The following is a 20,330-nucleotide window of genomic DNA, read 5'->3' on the forward strand; positions in this document are numbered from 1 at the left end:
TTATTATTTGATCCAAATTGATTCTATGCAAACCCAACTCAGATCGAAACATACTTTAATGGACTACTCCTGAACGTTATCACTTTACTTTTGGTTACCGAATTCTGTCCCTAAACTTTTGTTTTTATTGTTAGTTGCTTGACTTTAATTTTGAATTCGAAAATGAAATTTTATAATAAAATCTTTGGAACATTAAGAAAAAGCTATAAAGAAGGATTAGACTTTGTACCAACACCAATATCAAAATGCAGCATTAATATATAAACAGTCTTCTCTTTAATAAAATGAGAGGGGGGTGGAAGGATTACAAACAATAAATTCGCAGGATCAAAACAAAAGCTTCAAGGTCACCATTATGAGAGCTAAACTGACCATTTTAGCTCAGCAGGCAAAACTATGATACTCATACTTCCCTCCTGTAAAGCTACAACCAACAACATCGATCTGCATTGCCTATTAATCGGTGTCTTCCACATTGCACGGTGACGACTATTCCGAGAGAGACATCCATCCCGCCTTTGGGAAATAATACTCAAGATACGGGATATCTGTATTGAACCCTGTACATGCTAACCAACTAACATCCCCATACCACAAATTTCACAACAGAGCATCAAAATAAGCTCCAATCTATATGGTAAGGACCCAAGGAAAGAAAAAATTTCTAGCAAGTTTCTATCATGATACACATAGGCCCACTTCAATGTTTTTTCATAATAATAAAAAAGGCATAAAAACACAAGTAATAAAACTAAAATCTCAAAGGAAATTGACCTTTACTTTAAAAAGTATCTTTGGAACTTCACCTGAACCATTGTCTGTGCTCCATTATAGACATATCATGTAAAACGGTATGGCTAATTGAATTCCTTTCAGCACATGGCATTCACTTGCGCCATTGTGTACTTCACAAAGTCGCCTTCTTGGACACGTTTGGATTTTAACTTCTCCTAGGTACTGCTTATCTATCATGACTGCCCTACAAGCATAGGCCGTTGAGAGAGATCCAAAAGCTGCTTTTTCTGCTGGTCATTAAGGTGGGGTAAACATGCCTGTAAGAGATCAACCGGCATTTCTCTTTTAATAGCTTTGGCTGAATCTGATTCATCAATTGCCATATTTGGTTTGGCCTGCATTCGCAAGGACTGCATCACAGTGTCGTATTTGTTTATGCAATACTTGGTAAGAAGGTTAAAGAATTCATCAAACGAGGCCTTCCAAAGGGACAGATTAGTCGTATTATAATTGCCCGCAGCTCTAGAATCAGTCATGAGCTTTGTTGCCCTATCAAGAACAGACTTAAGAATAAAAGATGCTCCATCTCCAGCAGGACTTCCAAGGGGACGAAGCGGGGGCTGCTCAGAGGAACAAACCACAGATGCAAGACAGACACTAAGTGCACGAAGATCCATGCTATGAACACAAGAGGAAACAACCCTTGCAAGGTTAATAGTGGTTTCAGCTGCTCCTGGATCAGAGGGAAGGCCTCCGAACAAGAACCTTAAATGACGGAAAATGGACATGCAGACAATGCGCATAAGCTCACCACCTGGAGGAAGAAGCTGAAGGAACCGTGCAAGAAGCTTCCGGCCTTTGGGGAGGGAAACTATCCGTAAAAACACAAGATCATCCTTCTGAGCAAGCTCATCTGTGTTACCACTCTTGCCAAGTGGGTCAACCAACTGAAGCAATGCACCAAGCCCTTCCAACAAAACCTGTCGTCTTTGTCTCATCTGAGCTCCACCATCCTGCAACTGATTAAACTGTAAAAACCTATCAATATCATCTACATCAAGAAGAAGGCATAGACCATCCTCTATAGTAACTCTAGCAGCAAGCATAGGTTCCTCCTCCAGCGGAATATCAGACGCTTTCTGATCATTGTTGGTGACAGCAGATGAATTTGGAGGGTCAACTTCAAGAAGAGGGCGAGGCCTGCGAATTGAAGAGAAAGGAAGCCTCCCAAGAGCATCAACCTGGAGAAAAGCATGAGGCTCAGTATTCGCACGTGCTCGGGGAGGAAGATCCCTAAGATGAGTTGGACAAAAATGATGTCTCAACTTCGCCCCAGCAGATTTTCTTGCAAGACAAGCCTGGTGGTAATAATCATCCACGTAGGGGTCATTACTGTGGGTTGCAACAAGCTGCATTCTAAGAATGCCCTCAATCTCATCGGTTGACATGTATTTGGATGTAAACTGAGGCCATCCAAAATCACTCTTCAGTGCCCCACTATCAAAGCCTCGTAGACTCTGCCTACCTTTCTGAGCTGATTTGGCTCTTTGATCTCTCAGATCACCAATACCAAGTATAGCTTCAACCTTGTTCATTACAGGTGGGGACGGAGAAAGATGAGGATTAAATTGTTGTGACTGAATCCCAGAAAAGTGGCTAAATGAAGGCTGAACAGGATGCTGCAGTCTCTGCTGGTGCGACTGCAGCTGTGGCATTAACTGTGGTGGAATCAAACCATTTTGATGAGTTAACTGTTGTTGCAACATATTGTTCAAAACACTGGAATTATCTCCATACAGTTTTGGCCTGCTCCCCCATTGATTTGACGGCTGACTACTGACAGACAGACCAGGAGCAAATTGAGGCATATTCCCACGATAATTTGGCCCATGGTGTAAGCCTGGCAGTTGAAGCTGAGAATTTGGGAAGCCAGAGAGGTTGGGTGAAGATGCCATCTGTGGTCCACCAGCCATATAAGGAATATTTAGGTGTCCAGAATGTTGGTTTGGTGACGCCTGAGGAGATCTGCCATCGGGGGGAGGGTAAGAAATATAAGAAGATTTTGGAACTAAAATTGGTTCACTAGAGAAATGTTGGTGGTACTGTTGTTGTTGTTGTAGTTGCTGCTGCTGCTGCTGCTGCTCAGGGTACGAGGATGTCCTGTAGAGATGCTTTGCATCCAAATTGGCCAATGGTTGTGATGACCAGCATTTGCCATCAGGAATACTTTCAGTTTCAAGAGGCTGCTGATCAAGCCAGTGAGGAAATTCCTCCCCATGTGTCCATTCGGCAGCAGATGAACCTTCAACAACATAATGATAAATGTCAATATTGGTATGTTGATCTGCGTAACTGGTCCCTTCACTGTGATGACGTAGGGTCTCAGAAAGTAGTTATTTATTTACAACAGTGAAAATAATGGGTAACACAGTTCATACAAACCCTTCAGTTAAAAATTATAGCATAGGAAACCATCAGTTATTCAATCCAAGAAGGATTGGACCAAAACCACATCAATCATCAGCAATTGACTGATAGAAGACAGTACTGAGATGAATAAACTCACTTTGTCTGGACCCCCCATCACCAATTATCCTTGAGCCTCTTGGTCCACTAATGGCTGTGTTCAACTGCAACAAAATCACAAGCTAGCATCAGCACCACTAAATCCAGGCCAGGACTAACCACCAAGAAACATGCATTCATATCCAATACAATCCACTGGTGAATTATGATTTAAGAACAAAAAAAAAACAATAGGAACTTTGTCCTTTATGATTTATTTATAGTCCAAAGATTCGATCTAGGAGGAATCAAGGAGATGCAATTTAATAGTAAATTGATTTTTCTGATGAACTTCATAAAAACTAAGCCAGATATCAAGCAAAGATTCTGGTAGCTTAATGCTAGTGCCGTTACTTAAAAGTTACAATAAAAATTTGGAGGATCAATCCTGTTAGAACACTAGCAGATGATTTGCAAAAGGAGTTGGTAAAGCATTTCTTGTATTTCTTGTATATCTTAAGAAACCAGAAAGATACAAGCTCAAAAGTAAGTAGGTGCTTCAGTGACATGCTGAGGTTTCATCACTTTAATTCGCTCAGAATGGATAAGGTCTTAAAGCTAACAGTAATTGTGGTTCAGGGGCACCACACTTCTGCATGATTGAACTCTCAAAAAATCCATTATTAGTATATTATATTATAACAGTTGAAAGGAAAAATTGTTTCAGCTCCATGAAAATATGAGAAGACATAAACAAGTTAAAAGATATTAGAAGCTAATCCTCAAGAGAGGAAAAGATCTTTGGCCATTTCACTGGTTGTAATTATGCAGTGGACTAACCTTTGAAAATGTATTAGTAAGATCATCAACATCCGATAAGGATCTCAAAACTTCACCCTGCAAATATGAAGAGAAATTAGATGAAGTAGCTAGCACGCAGATATTCCAATAAAATCAACTATGAATCTGACAAGCTTGAAGATTAGTTAGTCAGATGTACCCAAAAACACCTAGAGTGATGAAAATTCTAGATTAAAACATGAAATTCTAACCATATAAAAGTTTGAGGTTCACAAGACCACGGAGAGAAACAGGAGAGGAAGAGAACATTTTCCTCTCCTTTTTGGTTCTCTCCATTTGTTGGTGCGACTTGCATCTCTCAGACTTGAGCTACTCCAACAGAAATAGATCGTGCTAATATTACTGATACGAATAAATTTCAGCAATTAACTCACTAGTTGAAACTGCATATCCTTCCAGAGACGTACAAGAAGACTAACTTTCTTACACCCATAATTGATCCAACTTTTAAAACCCATTAGCATAGCCAATCAAATTTGTGTAGATAACTGGATACCAGATACAGATTCATTTTTTAAAAAGATATAACAGTACAGTGCCTAAGAAGTGAATAGAACTGCCTCTAAGCCTCAACAGCCAAAGAGACTGAAATGAGGGGGAAACTCCAACGGGGAAAAGGGGCAATCTTCTCTATCTAGCAATTGGGAATGAGTTTTCGCAAAAAACTTTTGCATGATGGGCATAAAGCATCCCATGAAACTGATTCCATCAAGAAGGCTTCATACAACAATAGAAGTTGTAAACTCAAATATCCTTATCATTCTCAGGAAAGAGGTGTTATGATAAGGAATCAGCAAATCAAGAACATGGCAGATACGTAGGAAGGGGGAGGGGGGAACCTCCATAAACTATCTTCCCAGCATATTTGCTTTGGGAAGCATATAACGCAACGAAGTACAACTAACACAATCTCCAAAATTTATTCAAATGTAGAATACAATTTTATTGATAGGATAACTAAGCCACAGAAACACTGCAATTTGTACAGTACAATTTTCTTTAAGAGTGCACAAGAGCTACCTCTCATTGTGAAGACCAAGATACAAAGAGAAATAATTAAGTTCAGAAAACAGCCCAAATCAAGATGGGTACACTGTTAACTAACAAATAGAGATAACAAGGTTTACAATGTCATGCATGGATAAATAAATATATAATATGAGCTCCCACAGGGTTTTTTCTCCATAAATAGAATAGCATGCCAACCACTAATTAAATGTAGCGGCATCCCTCTGTTCAGGAAAAATAGAGGAAAAAAACACACAGAATCACTTCAAAAGGATTATTTTTCAGCATGATTTCCAAAGGGAACGATTTTCTTTTCAAACAACTAATCATTGCTTTTGTCCTACATTGCATAAATTTACAATAATAATTGAAACAGGAAAGAGAACTGAAAAGAACAAGAATATTAACCTCATCTCTATCAAACAAAAACTCCTCCTCATCCTCAAGTCCGACTGCAGGTACATCCTCCTCATCATCTAATCCCCCCAATTCAACTTCCTCAAGAACATCTTTTCCAAAAAATGCATACTGTGATGCATCAAATACTGCATCTCCTGCATCATAGAAAAAGCCAAGTTTACTAAACATGCACACTTCAACCAGAAATGAACTCACAACATAAAGATGAGATAAATGGAGACATGAAAATCAACCGAAACAAACATTAATACATCTTTTTCACCAGAAAACAAAGGATAAACACAATCATGGGAGAAAAAAAGGTTCTTTTTTACTTTCCCTTAAAACCAAACAGCAAGCAAACAACAATCTAATCCACCATGCGCCCCCACAAAAGCCACTTGTACTGTATGCCTATAACTTGAGAGTTCACCCCCTTGGAAATGAAAAAGGGATAGGATAATTGAGATGGGGGCAAATTACAACCCTTTATGCAGCCAAAGGCCAAGTACCATAGTTGCTTATATCCCATTAAAAGCATAAATTGAGTAAATTAAAGGGAAAAAAAAAGTCGAATATCAAACCTGAAGAAGTATCGCCAAATCGCTTAAGATTCTCAGAAGCATCCATTTTATCAACAATTCAAAATTACTACTCAATATGGAAAACCCAGGAAAAAAACTTGATAATTTAACTGAATCTTCGATCTGACGTTTATTTTTTAAGATCGAAAAAAGGAATGAAAGAAAGGAATTAAAAGAGAAAGGGCAAAAAAACAAATTTGAGGTTTAAAAAGCAAAAACCCTTTGCAAATAGGGTTTGGTGGAGATAAGATCTGTGCTGGATTATTTCATTGTTAATGAAATAGGTTTTTTTTTCCTTGAAATTCCTTTTTTCTCAAGTCAAAATTATTGAGACAATTTTAAGAAAGGAACCCTAAAGAAGTGATGACGATGGGTAATTATTTATTATTAGGATATTCTTTTTTTTTTAATTTTATTAGTTTTTTCTGGCTTTAAATTTATGCTGTTTTTTTAGGTTAAATATTTTTGAATATTCATTATTATAAGTTTAGGTTAAATAAATTTTATTCAATTTGGTTGAATTTTAGTTTGTTATATATATATATATATATATATATATATATATATATATATATATTAATAAAATCATAAAAAGTAGGATAATACGCTTGGTATGCTTGAACTCGATTCTACTACATTAGTAATAATTATTATTATAGTTGTAACTTATCAAGTAAATGTCTTTAAAATAGTAGTAAAATTAACAATAAAACAAGAATTATACAATATACAAACATTAATAATAAAATAGTAGTAATATAATAATAAAATGATAGCAACAATAGCAAAAAAGAAAGTTTAGGTTATTCGGGCAAGACTCAAACCAAAAAATCTTACCCGAGGCCTAACCTGTTTAGAAAATGGGTCTTATCTTTTATCCAAGTCTATTTTTACGAACTTATATTTTTACCCAAATCATCTCACATTTTGGGAGAACCCTCAAACCCGGATGAATGACTTAACTTATGATCAGGTCTAATTAAGACAAATTAAAAGTAACATCAACTCGGTCAAAATTTTAAATAATGAAATTTTATTTTATCAATTCATTTTATATTTGAATTTAGGCCTAATCCAAATACAAAATTAATTGGGCTATGCAATCTCCATGCCCAAGTTTTATAGTTCTCCTTCTCCACGTGCCCACATCTCTACAAAAATAACAGGGGTTTTTTACCTAAATAGGATAAGAAAAAAAAACTACTGAAATAGGGTGTCAGAAAAAGTATTTACCAAAATGGGTTACTTTTTTCATTGGAGCCTATTAGATAGGCGCCAATGAATAAAAAATATTAATTTTTTTTCTTTTTTAATGGCGCCTATCCAATGAATATTTTATATTAAAAAAATTTTTTATAAAATATAATTAAATATTTTTTCGGGTTAGTATATGACCCGTATAATACATAGTATTGACGCCTATCTCAGAGGTGCCAATGGTGGTGCCTATCTGAGAGGTGCCATTAGTGGTGCCATGTTGAGAGGCGCCAATGGTATTATTTTATATAAAAATTTGTTTCAAAAAATCAATAAATCTTGTTAAATAAATACAAAATCAAATAAAATTACATAATATAAAAGTTACATTATATAAAAATTAAATGAGTTAACAACTACTATATGATTAAAAAGTCAGGTTATAATTAAACTTTTAATAAAATAATTTTAATTTTTTATAAACTTTTATGTTAAACTCACCAAATTCTAAACTAAACACAACAATTTATAGCTTAATCCTAATAAATTAAATTTTAAATAATTACAAACACAAAAATTTATAACATAATCCTAAATTACTAACAAATTAATTATAAAATAATTACAATATTCATACAAACAATATTACAATATTCATACAAAATTACAAAATTACAATATTCATATAAAATTACAAAATTACAATATTCATACAAAATTACAAAATTACAATATTCATATAAAATTACGAAATTACAATATTCATACAAACAATATTACAATATTCATACAAAATTACAAAATTACAATATTCATACAAACAATATTACAATATTCATACAAAATTACAAAATTACAATATTCATATAAAATTACAATATTACAATATTCATACAAAATTATAAAATTACAATATTCATACAAAATTACAAAATTACAATATTCTTACAAAATACTAATCCAAAACTATAAATAAAAATTAATTATAAAATAATTACAATATTCATACAAAATACTAATCAAAAACTACAAATACAAAATTAATTATAAAATAATTACACTATTCATTCAAAATTACAATATTCATACAAAATACTAATCAAAAATATAAATACGAAATTAATTATAAAATAATTACAATATTCATACAAAATACTAATCAAAACTATAAATACAAAATTAATTATAAAATAATTACAATATTCATACAAAATACTAATCAAAAACTATAAATATAAAATTAATTATAAAATAATTACAATATTCATACAAAATTATAATATTCATATAAAATTACAAAATTACAATATTCATACAAAATTATAATATTAATTATAAAATAATTACAATATTCATACAAAATTACAATATTCATACAAAATTACCCATTGGCGCCTCCCTATGAGGCACTTTTAATGGTGCCTCCCTATGAGGCGCCACCCGACCCGTTTTCCCCTTTGACCCGTTGACTATATTTTGACTCATATTTTTATTTAAAATTTTTTTTAAAATAAAAAATAATAATATTTTATTCAAAAAAAGAAAAAATAATTTAATATTTTTTTATTTCATTGGCGCCTATCTAATAGGCTCCAATAAAAAAAGTAACCTATTTTGGTAAATACTTTTTCTGACACCCTATTTCATTAGTTTCTTTTTTCTTATCCTATTTAGTTAAAAAACCCAAACAACAGCCTTCAAAATCGGCAGGATTTTACGGCATTTATTTGAGCCCTGTTCTTCTCCTTCTTCCTAGGCTTGGGGTTTCCATTTCCATTTCTTCTCGTCCCTTTCTTAAAGTCGGCGTCTTACTTTGCTTTCTCCAGTTTTCTCCTACCCAGCACTCAATGCTCCAAGTTCTTTTTGTTTCTCCTTTAATTTCTGTTGTATTGAATTCCATGGATGTTATTTTAATTTGGATTTAATTATGCCTTTTGAGGTTGTTTTTGCTGTTGAGAATCATAAAAAATAATTGGGTCATTTTTATTTCAGTTTCTTTTGTGTTCTTTTAGCCTCTATAGGGTTGTTAATTATTAATCCCTACATGTTCATTTGTTTTTCAGTTTCTTTTGATGGGATTCAATTGTTTTAAATGTTGAAATTTTATCTAATAATGCAATCTTTCGTATATTTTTCAGGGTTTGTTCTTATTTGAATAGCCTTTGTTGTAGCTATTTGCAAAATGCTGGCTGCTAGTGTTACTGCCCCCTTGCGGCCTTCATTATCTACTGGTATTTTTCTTGGAACTTTATTTTATTATTCATTCAATTTTTCTTAGATTAATGATGATAAAATTTGCTATTGGTTTTCGGCAGGACATCGATTAGAGTCACGAATTGAATGCAGTAGCCGTTGTGGCTCGGTTAGAATTCCGACTTGGATTAGGCCAAGGGAACTTGGCTTGCAATCACAACCTAGTGTAGGAAGAAGTAGAAAACAATCTTCATCCATTGCATGCACCGCAACTGCTTTGGTACGTTTTGTCGCCATAACTAATCGCTTACTTTTATTTTTACAGAAGAAATTGAGAATTGTTGCTCATCTTTTGTCAATGTAAACTGTATTAAATCCTGATATTAGATTTAGTGAAACAAATCATTACATGCGTGCGCGTATGTTATGGCTCTGTGTGTGCTTTGCGCATGCTTATACTCGATTTTTAATGATATTGGAATTCAGAGTTTCTGATTCTGGTTTCCTTTTTTCCAGCAGAACGCAACTTGCAGTGCATCAGGACAAACTCAAACTGTTACTCGTGAGGCACCAACGATCACCCAAGCTCATGTTCATTGTAAGAACAAACACATACTCTCTTTCAGTAGTTTGTCAATATTCATTAGATGTATTCCTTTTCGTGATTTTCTAGTTCGACTTTAGGCACCCCAACTTAGGTTTAAATTGTGGTTAGGAAGGTCACGGTGAGTTAAACTGATTTTGCCAGAATGACCAATAGGTCATGTATCATCTCATACTAGTTTTGGAAACTTAAGTCTCAAAGTGTCGATGCTTGCACTTTCATGCTCCATCTTTAGTAGGGATGACCAATGTTTGATTTCGGTACATTAGAATCCAGATGCTGCTTGTTGGCTAAAAGCATTGACAATGTCCCTTTTTTGATTTCTAGTTTCTCTACTGCCCCTCTTTAGCGAAAATCTTATTCGTGTGATAAACGTATCACTATGAGCTCTTAGCAATTCTTTTGTTACCTTTTTCTGTTGTTTCGGTGTACTATTGTCCTGGTGATGAACACCTAGGCCTTCAGGTGACAGGGATAGATCCCTGGCCCTAAGGAACTCCCTTACCTATGGTGGGATATATCATGTATCCAACTGGCTTGAACACCATATAATTTTAAAGAAAGCGTAGCTAACATCATGTATTGAAATGCAGCAAAGGAGAAGTCACCGTAGCTAGATGATGGTGATTCAGGATTTCCTCCCCGTGACGATGATGGTGGTGGAGGTGGTGGGGGCAACTGGTCAGGTGGATTCTTCCTTTTCGGATTCCTCGTGTTTCTAGGCTTCTTAAAGGATAAAGAAAGCGAAGAAGATTATCGGGACAGCCGAAGAAGATAATGAGAGATTCTCTACATATTGATAACATTTTTAAAACCTATATTGCATGTTGTTCTCCATGTTATATACTTTTGAGAACCCATTGCATATCGTTCTTCATGATATATTTCTATTTTTGGAACCAATTGCATATTTGAACTATCTGTAGACTTAATTCAAACATGCAAATATATTTAGTTAAAAAATGACTAAATTAAATACCATCTATACTTATTATAAAGTCTATATTTCTATTCACGTGACATCAACTCAATCAATATAGATATAGATAAACAAAAGATGTCACCAATTCTAAGGGTAGGTTTGAATGGGCGGTGGGGTATGGTGTGTTTAACTTATTTTGTGTCTCATGCTACAGTATCTAATCTCATCGTCACTGTTATTTTTACACTAACTGTAGTTAAATGCATCGTCCATCTAAACGGACCTTAAATTTGTTATCATTGGTTTAGGATTTGAAGGTTAGAATCAACTTCAGGCATCTCTTTCTAAGCCTTTAAAACTAGTGCGGCTTGTGAAGAATTCATCAAAGTGTCAACATTTTCAACCAAAATATCAAAATCTTTCCTAATTAATTTATATCGGTTTTAGAATTGGATTGATAGTTGAATCGATCAGGTCATTAGTTCGTCTGTTTAACCGATAGTATCGATTTAATTAAAAATTTTAAAAAGTAAAAAATTTGGCTCAATCAGTTTATTAGTCTATTCAATCAGTCCATAACGGTTCGTGGTTTAACCGATTTGATGTCTCAATTAGTTCTCCGTTTAGCTTGTCCAATCCAATATAGCATTGATTTACATCTATATATATCATATATTTTCACATACATAAATTTGTACACTAACCATGTATGCATGTTCATATTAATACTTGAAAATTTTAAAACATTTTTAATTCTAATCACAATAAAATTTCAAAAAACTAATCCATCGCATAGATTGATTGTGCTTATTTTAAAATATGTTTATTTTATTTGTTAAACTTTTTGTACAAATTTTTCAACATTTCATAAATAAAATGATTTTGAAAAGTGAAAAAAAACCCTTAATGAGAAGTTTATATTTAATTAAAGTAATTTATTTTGTAAACATTTGATAAATAGACATGTTCATGAACCGATCAAAGTCTGAACTTAAAAATTTTCATATTTGGGCTTGGGCTTGACTCGGCTTAAACTATTCAAATAACCCATATCGTTATTTTAAAAAGGGATAAATCTCAAAATTGTATATAAACTTTGATTTTGTGAAATTTATACATGAAATTTTGATGTGATCCAATTCTCACAAATTACTAACATAATTATTAATATAACATCATTTCATATTTTATACTACATACACAAATAATTATATTTATCCAATATAAAAATAATTGATATATCTATTTCTTTAAATGTGTATGACTAAATCAAAAATAAAGTTTCATATATACATTTGAACTACAATCAAATTTTTATGTATATAATTGCACCCAATCAAAGTTAATATATTAAAATGCACATTAAATCAAAGTTATGTATAAATTTAATATTTATCCCTTTTAAAAAATAATAAAGTATTAAAATATTAATTTATAGCAATATTTTTATATTTTACAATAATTTTCAAATAAAAATATTTGAAAATTTATCTAATTTAGGCCCGAGGACAAAACAAGTCTTTGCCAAGCCCGACCCAGGGTAAAAAAGTTTATTTAATTTTGTCATCCATTATTTTGGAAGAAAATATTTCATGTCTATTAGTTGAAATATTTAAATTTATTAAAATTAATTTAAAATTTTATACCCTAAATTTTTTAGATAATTTTAACATTATATTAGTATAAAAATTCTAATCAATTAAAAATCAAATAAAAGTTAAAACATTTTTAATTTATTAACAATATCTTAAGATTTTAAACATATTTTTACACTGTTAAATATATTTTAACACCATTTTATTTTTAAAATTATTAGATAAAGAAATTTAATTAACTATTTAAAATTTTATTTTATTTTTATATTTTTTTTTAAGAAGTTAAATATTATTATTTTAATATTTAATATGATTTCTAACTGTTACAGTAATACTCAAAACCGACCACATTTTTCTCACTAAAAGAAAAACAAAATTCAATATAAGTTATATCTGGATGTAGGGCTATCAATTGAGTCATGCCTTCATGAGTGGTACAAAAATACTTGGGTTGGATACTTGGTACTATTTATATAAATATATTATAAATCATTAAAAAAAATTTATTAAGAACCCCATAATCTCTTAATTTATTGACAAAAGCATTAAGTTGTAAGGCATGAACTCATGCAACCTCAGCTTTACCTCCAATTATATATATATTGAAATTTTTTATTTATTTTTAATCTTCGCCCAGTTTCATTCAAACCCTCTTAATTTTTTTAACCTCGGAAATCCAAAAATGAAAAATGTTTTAAACAATGTGACTTTCAAATAAATTCATAAAAAAAAACACACGCACACACGTGTGTACGTCAAATTCTTTAATTAATGCTTATTAGGTTAAGTGGTAAGATTTAGAATTCGAATATTGTGGATAGAAAACATAATGTTATCATAACTTTGTCTTTATATTTAAGGATTCAATACTGCTCTACTTTAAATTTAATCGAAACTTACTCTGACTATTAGATATTAGAGTCTCAAACTAAAATAAATTAAGTTAAAAATAAAGGTACAATTTGATCACTTAAACTTTAAAAAGTCTATTTTGATCTTTAACAAAATGAATAAAATTATGAACCCCATGTGATAGCTTGATGATTAAGGGTGTTCACCGCCCTAAATATGGCCTGAGTTTAAGTTGCGCTAGTCGCGTTTGTTATTTGAGCTTTACCAAATTATTGTAATACACCAAAAAAAGTGAAAAAAATTATTACCTAATCCCTTAAATGTTTTTCCAATGTAATCATAAATTTGCATTTTAATTATCCCATAATTTTACAATTCAATTTTTAAAAAATTCCTGGAAACTTCTCAATATTCTCATTTTCATGATTTTGTAATTAGTTGTGGTATTGAAAGTTGGTGACAATTAGGTCAAAATGACCCATCAAACATGATTTGCTGTTGCAACCTAATTTTAATTTTTTTTAAATCCTTGACCAACTCTAATAATAATAATAATTATTTATTTATTTGGCAATATTGTAAACATTAATTCTTAAGATAAGGTATATATATCATTTATGCATCCAAAAATAGAAAGAAAAAAAACAACAATCAACTTCAAAATGGTACCAACCAATACACAATTAACAGTTAGAAACTTTTAAGGGATTAGGTAATAATTTTTTTCGCTTCTTCTTCATTTTCTTAGTGTCACTTATAACCATGATACCACCAAGCACTTAGTCAAGCCCTTCCATCCCTGTGGGACATGCCTTGCATCTTTGTCATTATCTTTCATTTCTAATTATTTATATCTTCTTCTTCATTTTCTAATTTTTATTAGGCATTTAGGGTTTAATTTCTTTAATAAATGTAACAAATACTAAACAAAAATTAGGTTATAAATGATGAGATTAGGGTCTCAAAATTTATGGGATGTCACATTTTAAAAATTAAATTTCGGGTTTTGTAACATTGTTTTGTGATTAAAATGAGAGGTGTATAAGGTTAGGTTGGGTCAGATTCGGGTTACGACTATGTATAATATTAGTATCTTTTATTTTTTGTCCAAGTTTGGTTTGATAAAAAATATAAGCTTTAAGTTTTACCCAAATCCGTTCATATCTGTAAACGATTAACTCAAGTTTGTTTTAAATCCAATCATATTTTTTAATATATAATAATTGTATATATTTTATTAAAATATTAAGCATGGACAATTTAATATTTTTTAATATTTACCTTATAGCATTAAATATTATTGTATATTTAATTTTACATGATATAATTTACATAACAACAAAAAATATTACAAAAGTATAAATTAGGTCAAGTTCGGGTTTTAAATGTTGGAAACAGACCTAAATTTTTATCTAAGCCCATTTCCTCGAATCTCTTTTTTTTTTTGTCTAAATTCTCTCATATTTTAGACAAATATTCGGATATGAGCATATAGTCTAACTATTATACATGTCTAATCAATATTAATGTATATATATTAAAGGTCAAATTCTGCTATTAAACCCTTTACTTTATGTAAGGTGTGGATTTAGTACTTTTACTTTAATTTGGCCATTTTCAGTCCTTGTACTTTTAAATTTTGAAAATTTTAGTCCTAACCAAATGATAACTATTAAATTCATTGGTGAACGTAAACTAAATCTATAACTTCACGCATAATATGGGACTAATGACATAATTTAACCAAATAGATTTAACTGCTACCATATTGGATTAGGACAAAATTTTAAAATTCGAAAAATATAGAGACTAAAATCAATCAAATTAAAATACAGGTACTAAATATATAACTTACACAAAGTACAGGATCTAATAGCAAGTTTTGAAGTATTTTAAAGCTCCCCATCGTATATTCCCTCAAAAAAATTCATGAAAATGATGAGTCCACCGTCTCTTTGAATTCATATAATTAAGATGTTTTAGTTGCTAAGGTCGATCCCACTAGTTTTATTTTCTAGCACCGAAATACAAAGACATTGCACCCACCAATGTACCCAAAACCCTTTTAAGTACCCCTTTTATTGTTCAAGTGTAAATCAAGTTTCCTTTTAGCTTCCAAAAAAAAAATCTCTTCATCTTTCCATCAAAATCCCATAAATTTCCTTCCATCCAAACAAGATATTCAACAATGAAGAAGATAAATCTCCTACTTAGGAAATGCAAGAGCTTGTCGAGACAACTAGGAAGGTCATCTTCATATAGTAGCTTAAGATCGAAATCGGCTCGAGAAGATCTTCGCCATTATATATGGGATCATATAAGAAGAAGAACGAGGAGGAACGAAGATGGAGATAATGATGATAATGATGATGGGCACCAATGTTACGAAACGATTTATGTCGGGAGTACGAGGAAACGATACGTGGTTAGTTCGAAGTACCTTAAACATCCATTATTGGATGCTTTAATAGAGAGGTCTAAACAAAAGCATGGAGGGGAAGATCACATATTGGTTAAATGTGAGGTAGTTTTGTTTGATCATCTTTTGTGGATGATTGAGAATTCTGATCCAAATCTCATTTTGGATTCATTGGAGGAATTGACTGACCTTTATGTGTTTTGAATCAATTTACTTATATATACATACATATGTTATTTTATTGAGTATTCAGATGATGATGATGGTGATGATTTAGAGGTTTATTGTGATAATTCAATATTTGTTGATGTCCCTTTTATTAATTAACTCTTAATTGTGTTATCTTTTTGTTCTGAATTTGGGTACCCAAATTTATTTTCTTTTCATTGGTATTCTTTCTGTATGACAAATAAAAGCTGTAATGAATATACATTTTATTCGATTAAAATTGACTACTATTACTTATTTTCAAAAGAATATTAATCAATGTTGGTCTAGTTTTACTATATCAGTACATATATAAAGTACTTAACATTGAATTATTTTGTTGTTATATACTGGCAAACAAGTTTTAATTTATAAAAATAATGAGCAGACCAAGGGTTTAATTTATATATAACACAACATAATCAATTTGTGTACAATCAACCTTTTGTTGACAAATTTTTCAAAGAATTTTTAAATAAATAAGAAATAATTTTTAAATAAATAAGAAATAAATAAACTTTGGTTACATTAGTTAAGTAGTAATAAAATCAATGTCCTTAAATAGAATTACGGATTCAAATTTTATGAATGCGAGAATAAGAGAAAACCGTATGACCAATTAAATCGATTGAACTGAAAATAAATTGAGTTATTAATCTAGAGAATGATATTGAACCAGTTAGAACTACAAAACCAATTGATTTTTTTCAAAATTTCTATTACTTTTTTAATTGAACTGATTAAGCTAATAATCTAATCGATTGATTTGACCAATTCAACCACTAATCCGATAGAGAAAGAGAAAATGTATTAGAAGAGTTCATAAAACTACCCAATAAGAGATTTCAGAAAGAACAAAAAAAGAAGTTAGAGTAAAAATTTGGTCAAAGAAATTATCAGGCCTTCAAAATGAAGGACCAATATATAGAAGAGCAATAAATGGAAGATTAAAGAATGAAGGGGAAACCATAATCAAGACCAAACAACATGCATTGCATAGGTTTGTTCTCACATAACATACAAATCAACAGTTATATCCAACTCAAGCATAGTCTGCTCGGAAATTCGATGTCAAAAAGTCCCCCTTTTATACCGCTACTACTATAGACCTGCCTAGAAGCTCACATAATTTTAGCTGACTTAAACGGAGAAACACTCGATATAAAGAAAGTTTCAGAGCTTCCTTATGAGAAGAAATAGCCTCTGGTCAAGTTCAAAGTGGGAAACATGAGAAGCTTCTCCTCTCAATAGCATTAAAAGCCCACCATATGATACATAGATCTCCCTGAAAGTAACACACACCTTTAATTTTAAGATCAAGCAGCTACAATGATAGAATAAACAAAGATATACTAGTGGTTAGCAAACATACGCTTTAAGTCCTTTCCCTGAAGAATCATCGGATATCTTGTATAACTTCCCATGCATGACATACTCATACTTATCTGCAAGAGACTTCCTCCCCTGGAATACATGTTGAAATTTTTTAGGCATACGGCAACAAAGTAATGGATGTGTTTAAGATATAGGCACCTTTTCATACATAATAACCATATAGACTTGTTTAAATAAAGTTGGCCAGCCGCTCCATAATAAAAAATGATAACAGATTATCTCTTTCTCTTTGTTTAACTCTCTTACTGAACAGTTTCATTGAGATAATAAATAATAGAAAACAAGACCAGCCGTTTGTGTTTGTGCATGTTAAGAGGACAAGGTATATAGATAAGTTCTCCGATAAATGATGTATCTTGGGCAAAAGAGTGCAAACAAAGGAAACTGGTCTTTCTATTGCTTATCGAGGAAGACCAACAAGAAACTACACATGAGGACAGAAAATTTAAATTATTAATGGCACATTGTTCTGTATAGCAGACTCTACTAATAAAGCTCAACTTGTTATTGTTATCATATGGCACATTAAAGACAATGTGTAGTATTCATGGAAAATAAGTAGAATTTTGGAGCACTATTTTAGCTGACTTGGTAGCTAACCGATCAAACCTATAATTATTTCATTGTTAGAATTAGAACCCTATGAACATCTTAGTTATTGAGACCAAACTTCAAGGGAAAATTGTTTATTTACCCCCACAAACTATAACATATGCTACAAACACATTCCATATGCAACAGTAGTAATCGGTTTAATGTAGCCACTTAGTCCTCTTAAGACCCTAAGGAAACATAAACACTTTTTTTTTTCCTCTACAGCACACCCTCCAAAGCCCCAAACACCGAACACACACATAAATGGCAATGTCAACCACAATTTATGCACATTTTTCTAGCTTAGTTCAACTTTGATAATATCATATGAGAAGGCCAAACTATATTAAACTTTATGAATAGCTTTAGTGACTGACAAACTATATTAACAATTAGGACTTAAATCATTGATTAGAACCAAATTGAAACTGAATATACAAACAGTTAATGATCCAACTCAAGCTCGGGAGATCAGAGTCAAGGTTATCCGAATAGTTTCATTTCCAATAAGAATATCTTTTGCTGCAGAAAAAGAAATAGCCAAGAGCATTAACCATTAAAACATGATAGTAAGATTACCGGATTGAAATAGCCAGTATCAGGCGTCCCATCCAAATTCAACGTGTGAGATAACGCCATTGTGAATTTATCACCAACATGCATAGGATATATCTCTGTATTTACATCGAGGTGCATGAACATATCACAGTTCTGGCTCCGTGCTTCAATGCGGGTAACTGCATCAATGTATAAACAAATGTAAATTGAATGCAAATTAGGGGTGTAAATCAGACATTAATGCTCGCAAGCTACACAAGTTCGACTCAAAAAAATTCAAACTCGATTCAGCAATTATCGAGTCAACCTCAAACTTGAGCAGCTTGAGCCATTGGTCAAGCTGAATTCGAGCTTAGTACTTGACTCGGATGGCTTATGAGCCTTATCGAGCTTTTCATATTTTTACATTATTAAATTATGTTACTACCCTTAATATATATTATTAACCTTAAGCTTAATTATTGAATCGAACTTGAGTACAAAAATTTGTAAACTAGCATAATCAAGCTCAAGTAGCTTGATTATATCTCAAGCCGAACTCGAGCTTAAAAATAGATGTTTAATTGAGCTCAAATTGAGTATCGAGCTCCGAATTCCAAGTCGAGTTCAAGCTAGCTGTAAAAATTAGGTGGAAAAAAACCCATTAAAACTGCTTTATATCTACCATATAAGTAAACATTAAACAAAATATGCACTTCTAACCCTACATAGTTTAGAGTATTACCTCAAAAAAGTTAATCAAAATAACAAAAAACAACACCAATAATACTAATAATTGGGAACAAAATCCAGGGTTTCTCAATGAGCATGGAGTACTAGAAAATCATCCAAATCCATAACATATACATAAAATTGAAAAATATTACAGAACAATGAAATAAACACAGTGAAATAAGAATACCCAAAGTAAGTAATTAGAGAAAGAACCGCAAAAATAACTTAAAAAAAGAAGAGGAGATTAAAGATTTGACCTTTATCAAACTTTTTACCATCTGGGTCAAGCTTATCAACAACAAAAATATCCTCAAAAAGTATTAAGTTTGACATCGTCTGCAAAATTTTAAACACTCGAAACAGAGAAAAACTATCTGAACAAGAGTCAACAGATACCAAAGAGAGTGGCTTTGTAGCTTTTATATAAAAGAAGGGAACCCCAAAACCTAGGGTAAATTCAGGCTCGGTCTGAAAGCAAATTAGAATCTTTTTTTTTTAGGTAATTTGATTATTATTTGAATAATATTTAAGGGTAAATTACGCCATTAGTTATTAAACTAGGAGTAAATTTTAGTTTTGGTCATTTAACTAAAAAAGTTACAATTAGGTCATTGAAATATTCAAAAATTTTTATTTAAGTCATTAAGCTATTCAAAAAATTTTATTTGAGTCACTGGATTATTAAGTTTTTTTTTAAGTTCCATGAGTGAGCTCCAAACGACGATCTGACAATTGATATGGTGAATTAGTATCTATCGATGAGTAGAAAAACATATCTTAGATCAAAATTGATATGATGTTCAGTGTCGAAGATCAAAGAAAAAAGTAGTTTCAATTTTGGTTAAAGAAGTTTGATGGTAAATCGCAGACTGTGAATCAATATGAGTTGAAGGAGAAAGAGAAAGATGATAAGAGAAAGAGATAGAGATCATTGTGTATTAGTAGCATCTGGAGAAGAAATTGAATGAACTTTTCACCATTGAATTTA

At 31.6% G+C, this 20,330-nt stretch overlaps 4 protein-coding genes across 7 annotated transcripts; 2 read left to right on the forward strand and 2 right to left on the reverse strand.

Moving 5' to 3' along the window:
- Window positions 1–238: 238 nt before the first annotated feature.
- LOC105786644 (protein PAT1 homolog) lies at window positions 239–6,436 on the reverse strand. Its single transcript, XM_052629624.1, has 5 exons — window positions 6,093–6,436; window positions 5,518–5,663; window positions 4,081–4,137; window positions 3,302–3,365; window positions 239–3,037 (listed from the first exon to the last, which is right to left on the reverse strand). Exons 1-5 carry the CDS (start codon window positions 6,136–6,138, stop codon window positions 969–971), a joined length of 2,382 nt encoding a protein of 793 aa, XP_052485584.1. The 5' UTR covers window positions 6,139–6,436; the 3' UTR covers window positions 239–968.
- Window positions 6,437–8,973: 2,537 nt separating this feature from the next.
- On the forward strand, window positions 8,974–11,067 carry LOC105775702 (uncharacterized). Of its 4 annotated transcripts, none has more exons than XM_052629640.1 (5): window positions 8,974–9,172; window positions 9,428–9,520; window positions 9,605–9,762; window positions 9,999–10,080; window positions 10,680–11,067. In XM_052629640.1, the coding sequence occupies exons 2-5, from the start codon at window positions 9,472–9,474 to the stop codon at window positions 10,697–10,699; spliced, it is 309 nt and encodes a 102-aa protein (XP_052485600.1). In that variant the 5' UTR covers window positions 8,974–9,172; window positions 9,428–9,471; the 3' UTR covers window positions 10,700–11,067. The 4 variants fall into 4 exon arrangements, with proteins under 4 accessions (XP_052485600.1, XP_052485599.1, XP_052485602.1 ...); XM_052629639.1 differs by having other exon boundaries at window positions 8,974–9,145; XM_052629642.1 differs by having other exon boundaries at window positions 8,975–9,088.
- A 4,346-nt stretch (window positions 11,068–15,413) lies between these two features.
- Window positions 15,414–16,216, forward strand: LOC105775711 (auxin-responsive protein SAUR78). The gene has a single exon (XM_012598189.2). The coding sequence runs from the start codon at window positions 15,644–15,646 to the stop codon at window positions 16,076–16,078; it is 435 nt and encodes a 144-aa protein (XP_012453643.1). The 5' UTR covers window positions 15,414–15,643; the 3' UTR covers window positions 16,079–16,216.
- An 834-nt stretch (window positions 16,217–17,050) lies between these two features.
- LOC105775720 (DNA-directed RNA polymerases II, IV and V subunit 8B) lies at window positions 17,051–19,813 on the reverse strand. Its single transcript, XM_012598196.2, has 4 exons — window positions 19,600–19,813; window positions 18,650–18,807; window positions 17,454–17,545; window positions 17,051–17,366 (listed from the first exon to the last, which is right to left on the reverse strand). The coding sequence occupies exons 1-4, from the start codon at window positions 19,673–19,675 to the stop codon at window positions 17,255–17,257; spliced, it is 438 nt and encodes a 145-aa protein (XP_012453650.1). The 5' UTR covers window positions 19,676–19,813; the 3' UTR covers window positions 17,051–17,254.
- Between the last annotated feature and the right edge of the window lie 517 nt (window positions 19,814–20,330).

The sequence above is a fragment of the Gossypium raimondii genome, chromosome 1 (genome assembly GCF_025698545.1).
Source record: "Gossypium raimondii isolate GPD5lz chromosome 1, ASM2569854v1, whole genome shotgun sequence".
Classification (NCBI taxonomy): Eukaryota; Viridiplantae; Streptophyta; class Magnoliopsida; order Malvales; family Malvaceae; genus Gossypium; species Gossypium raimondii.

Bases quoted from the DNA above. Each gene is read 5' to 3' on its own strand.
- LOC105775711 (XM_012598189.2), top strand. From the start codon at position 15,644: ATGAAGAAGATAAATCTCCTACTTAGGAAATGCAAGAGCTTGTCGAGA.
- LOC105775720 (XM_012598196.2), bottom strand. From the start codon at position 19,675: ATGTCAAACTTAATACTTTTTGAGGATATTTTTGTTGTTGATAAGCTT. The intron at 18,808-19,599 runs GTCAAATCTTTA...ACATTGATGCAG, and splicing joins TGGTAAAAAGTTTGATAAAG to TTACCCGCATTGAAGCACGG. The intron at 17,367-17,453 runs GTATGTTTGCTA...TGTTACTTTCAG, and splicing joins TCAGGGAAAGGACTTAAAGC to GGAGATCTATGTATCATATG.
- LOC105775702 (XM_052629640.1), top strand. From the start codon at position 9,472: ATGCTGGCTGCTAGTGTTACTGCCCCCTTGCGGCCTTCATTATCTACT. The intron at 9,521-9,604 runs GTATTTTTCTTG...GGTTTTCGGCAG, and splicing joins GCGGCCTTCATTATCTACTG to GACATCGATTAGAGTCACGA. The intron at 9,763-9,998 runs GTACGTTTTGTC...CCTTTTTTCCAG, and splicing joins CATGCACCGCAACTGCTTTG to CAGAACGCAACTTGCAGTGC.
- LOC105786644 (XM_052629624.1), bottom strand. From the start codon at position 6,138: ATGGATGCTTCTGAGAATCTTAAGCGATTTGGCGATACTTCTTCAG. The intron at 5,664-6,092 runs GTTTGATATTCG...TCTATGATGCAG, and splicing joins ATTTGGCGATACTTCTTCAG to GAGATGCAGTATTTGATGCA. The intron at 3,366-4,080 runs GTTAGTCCACTG...ATTTTGTTGCAG, and splicing joins TTACTAATACATTTTCAAAG to TTGAACACAGCCATTAGTGG.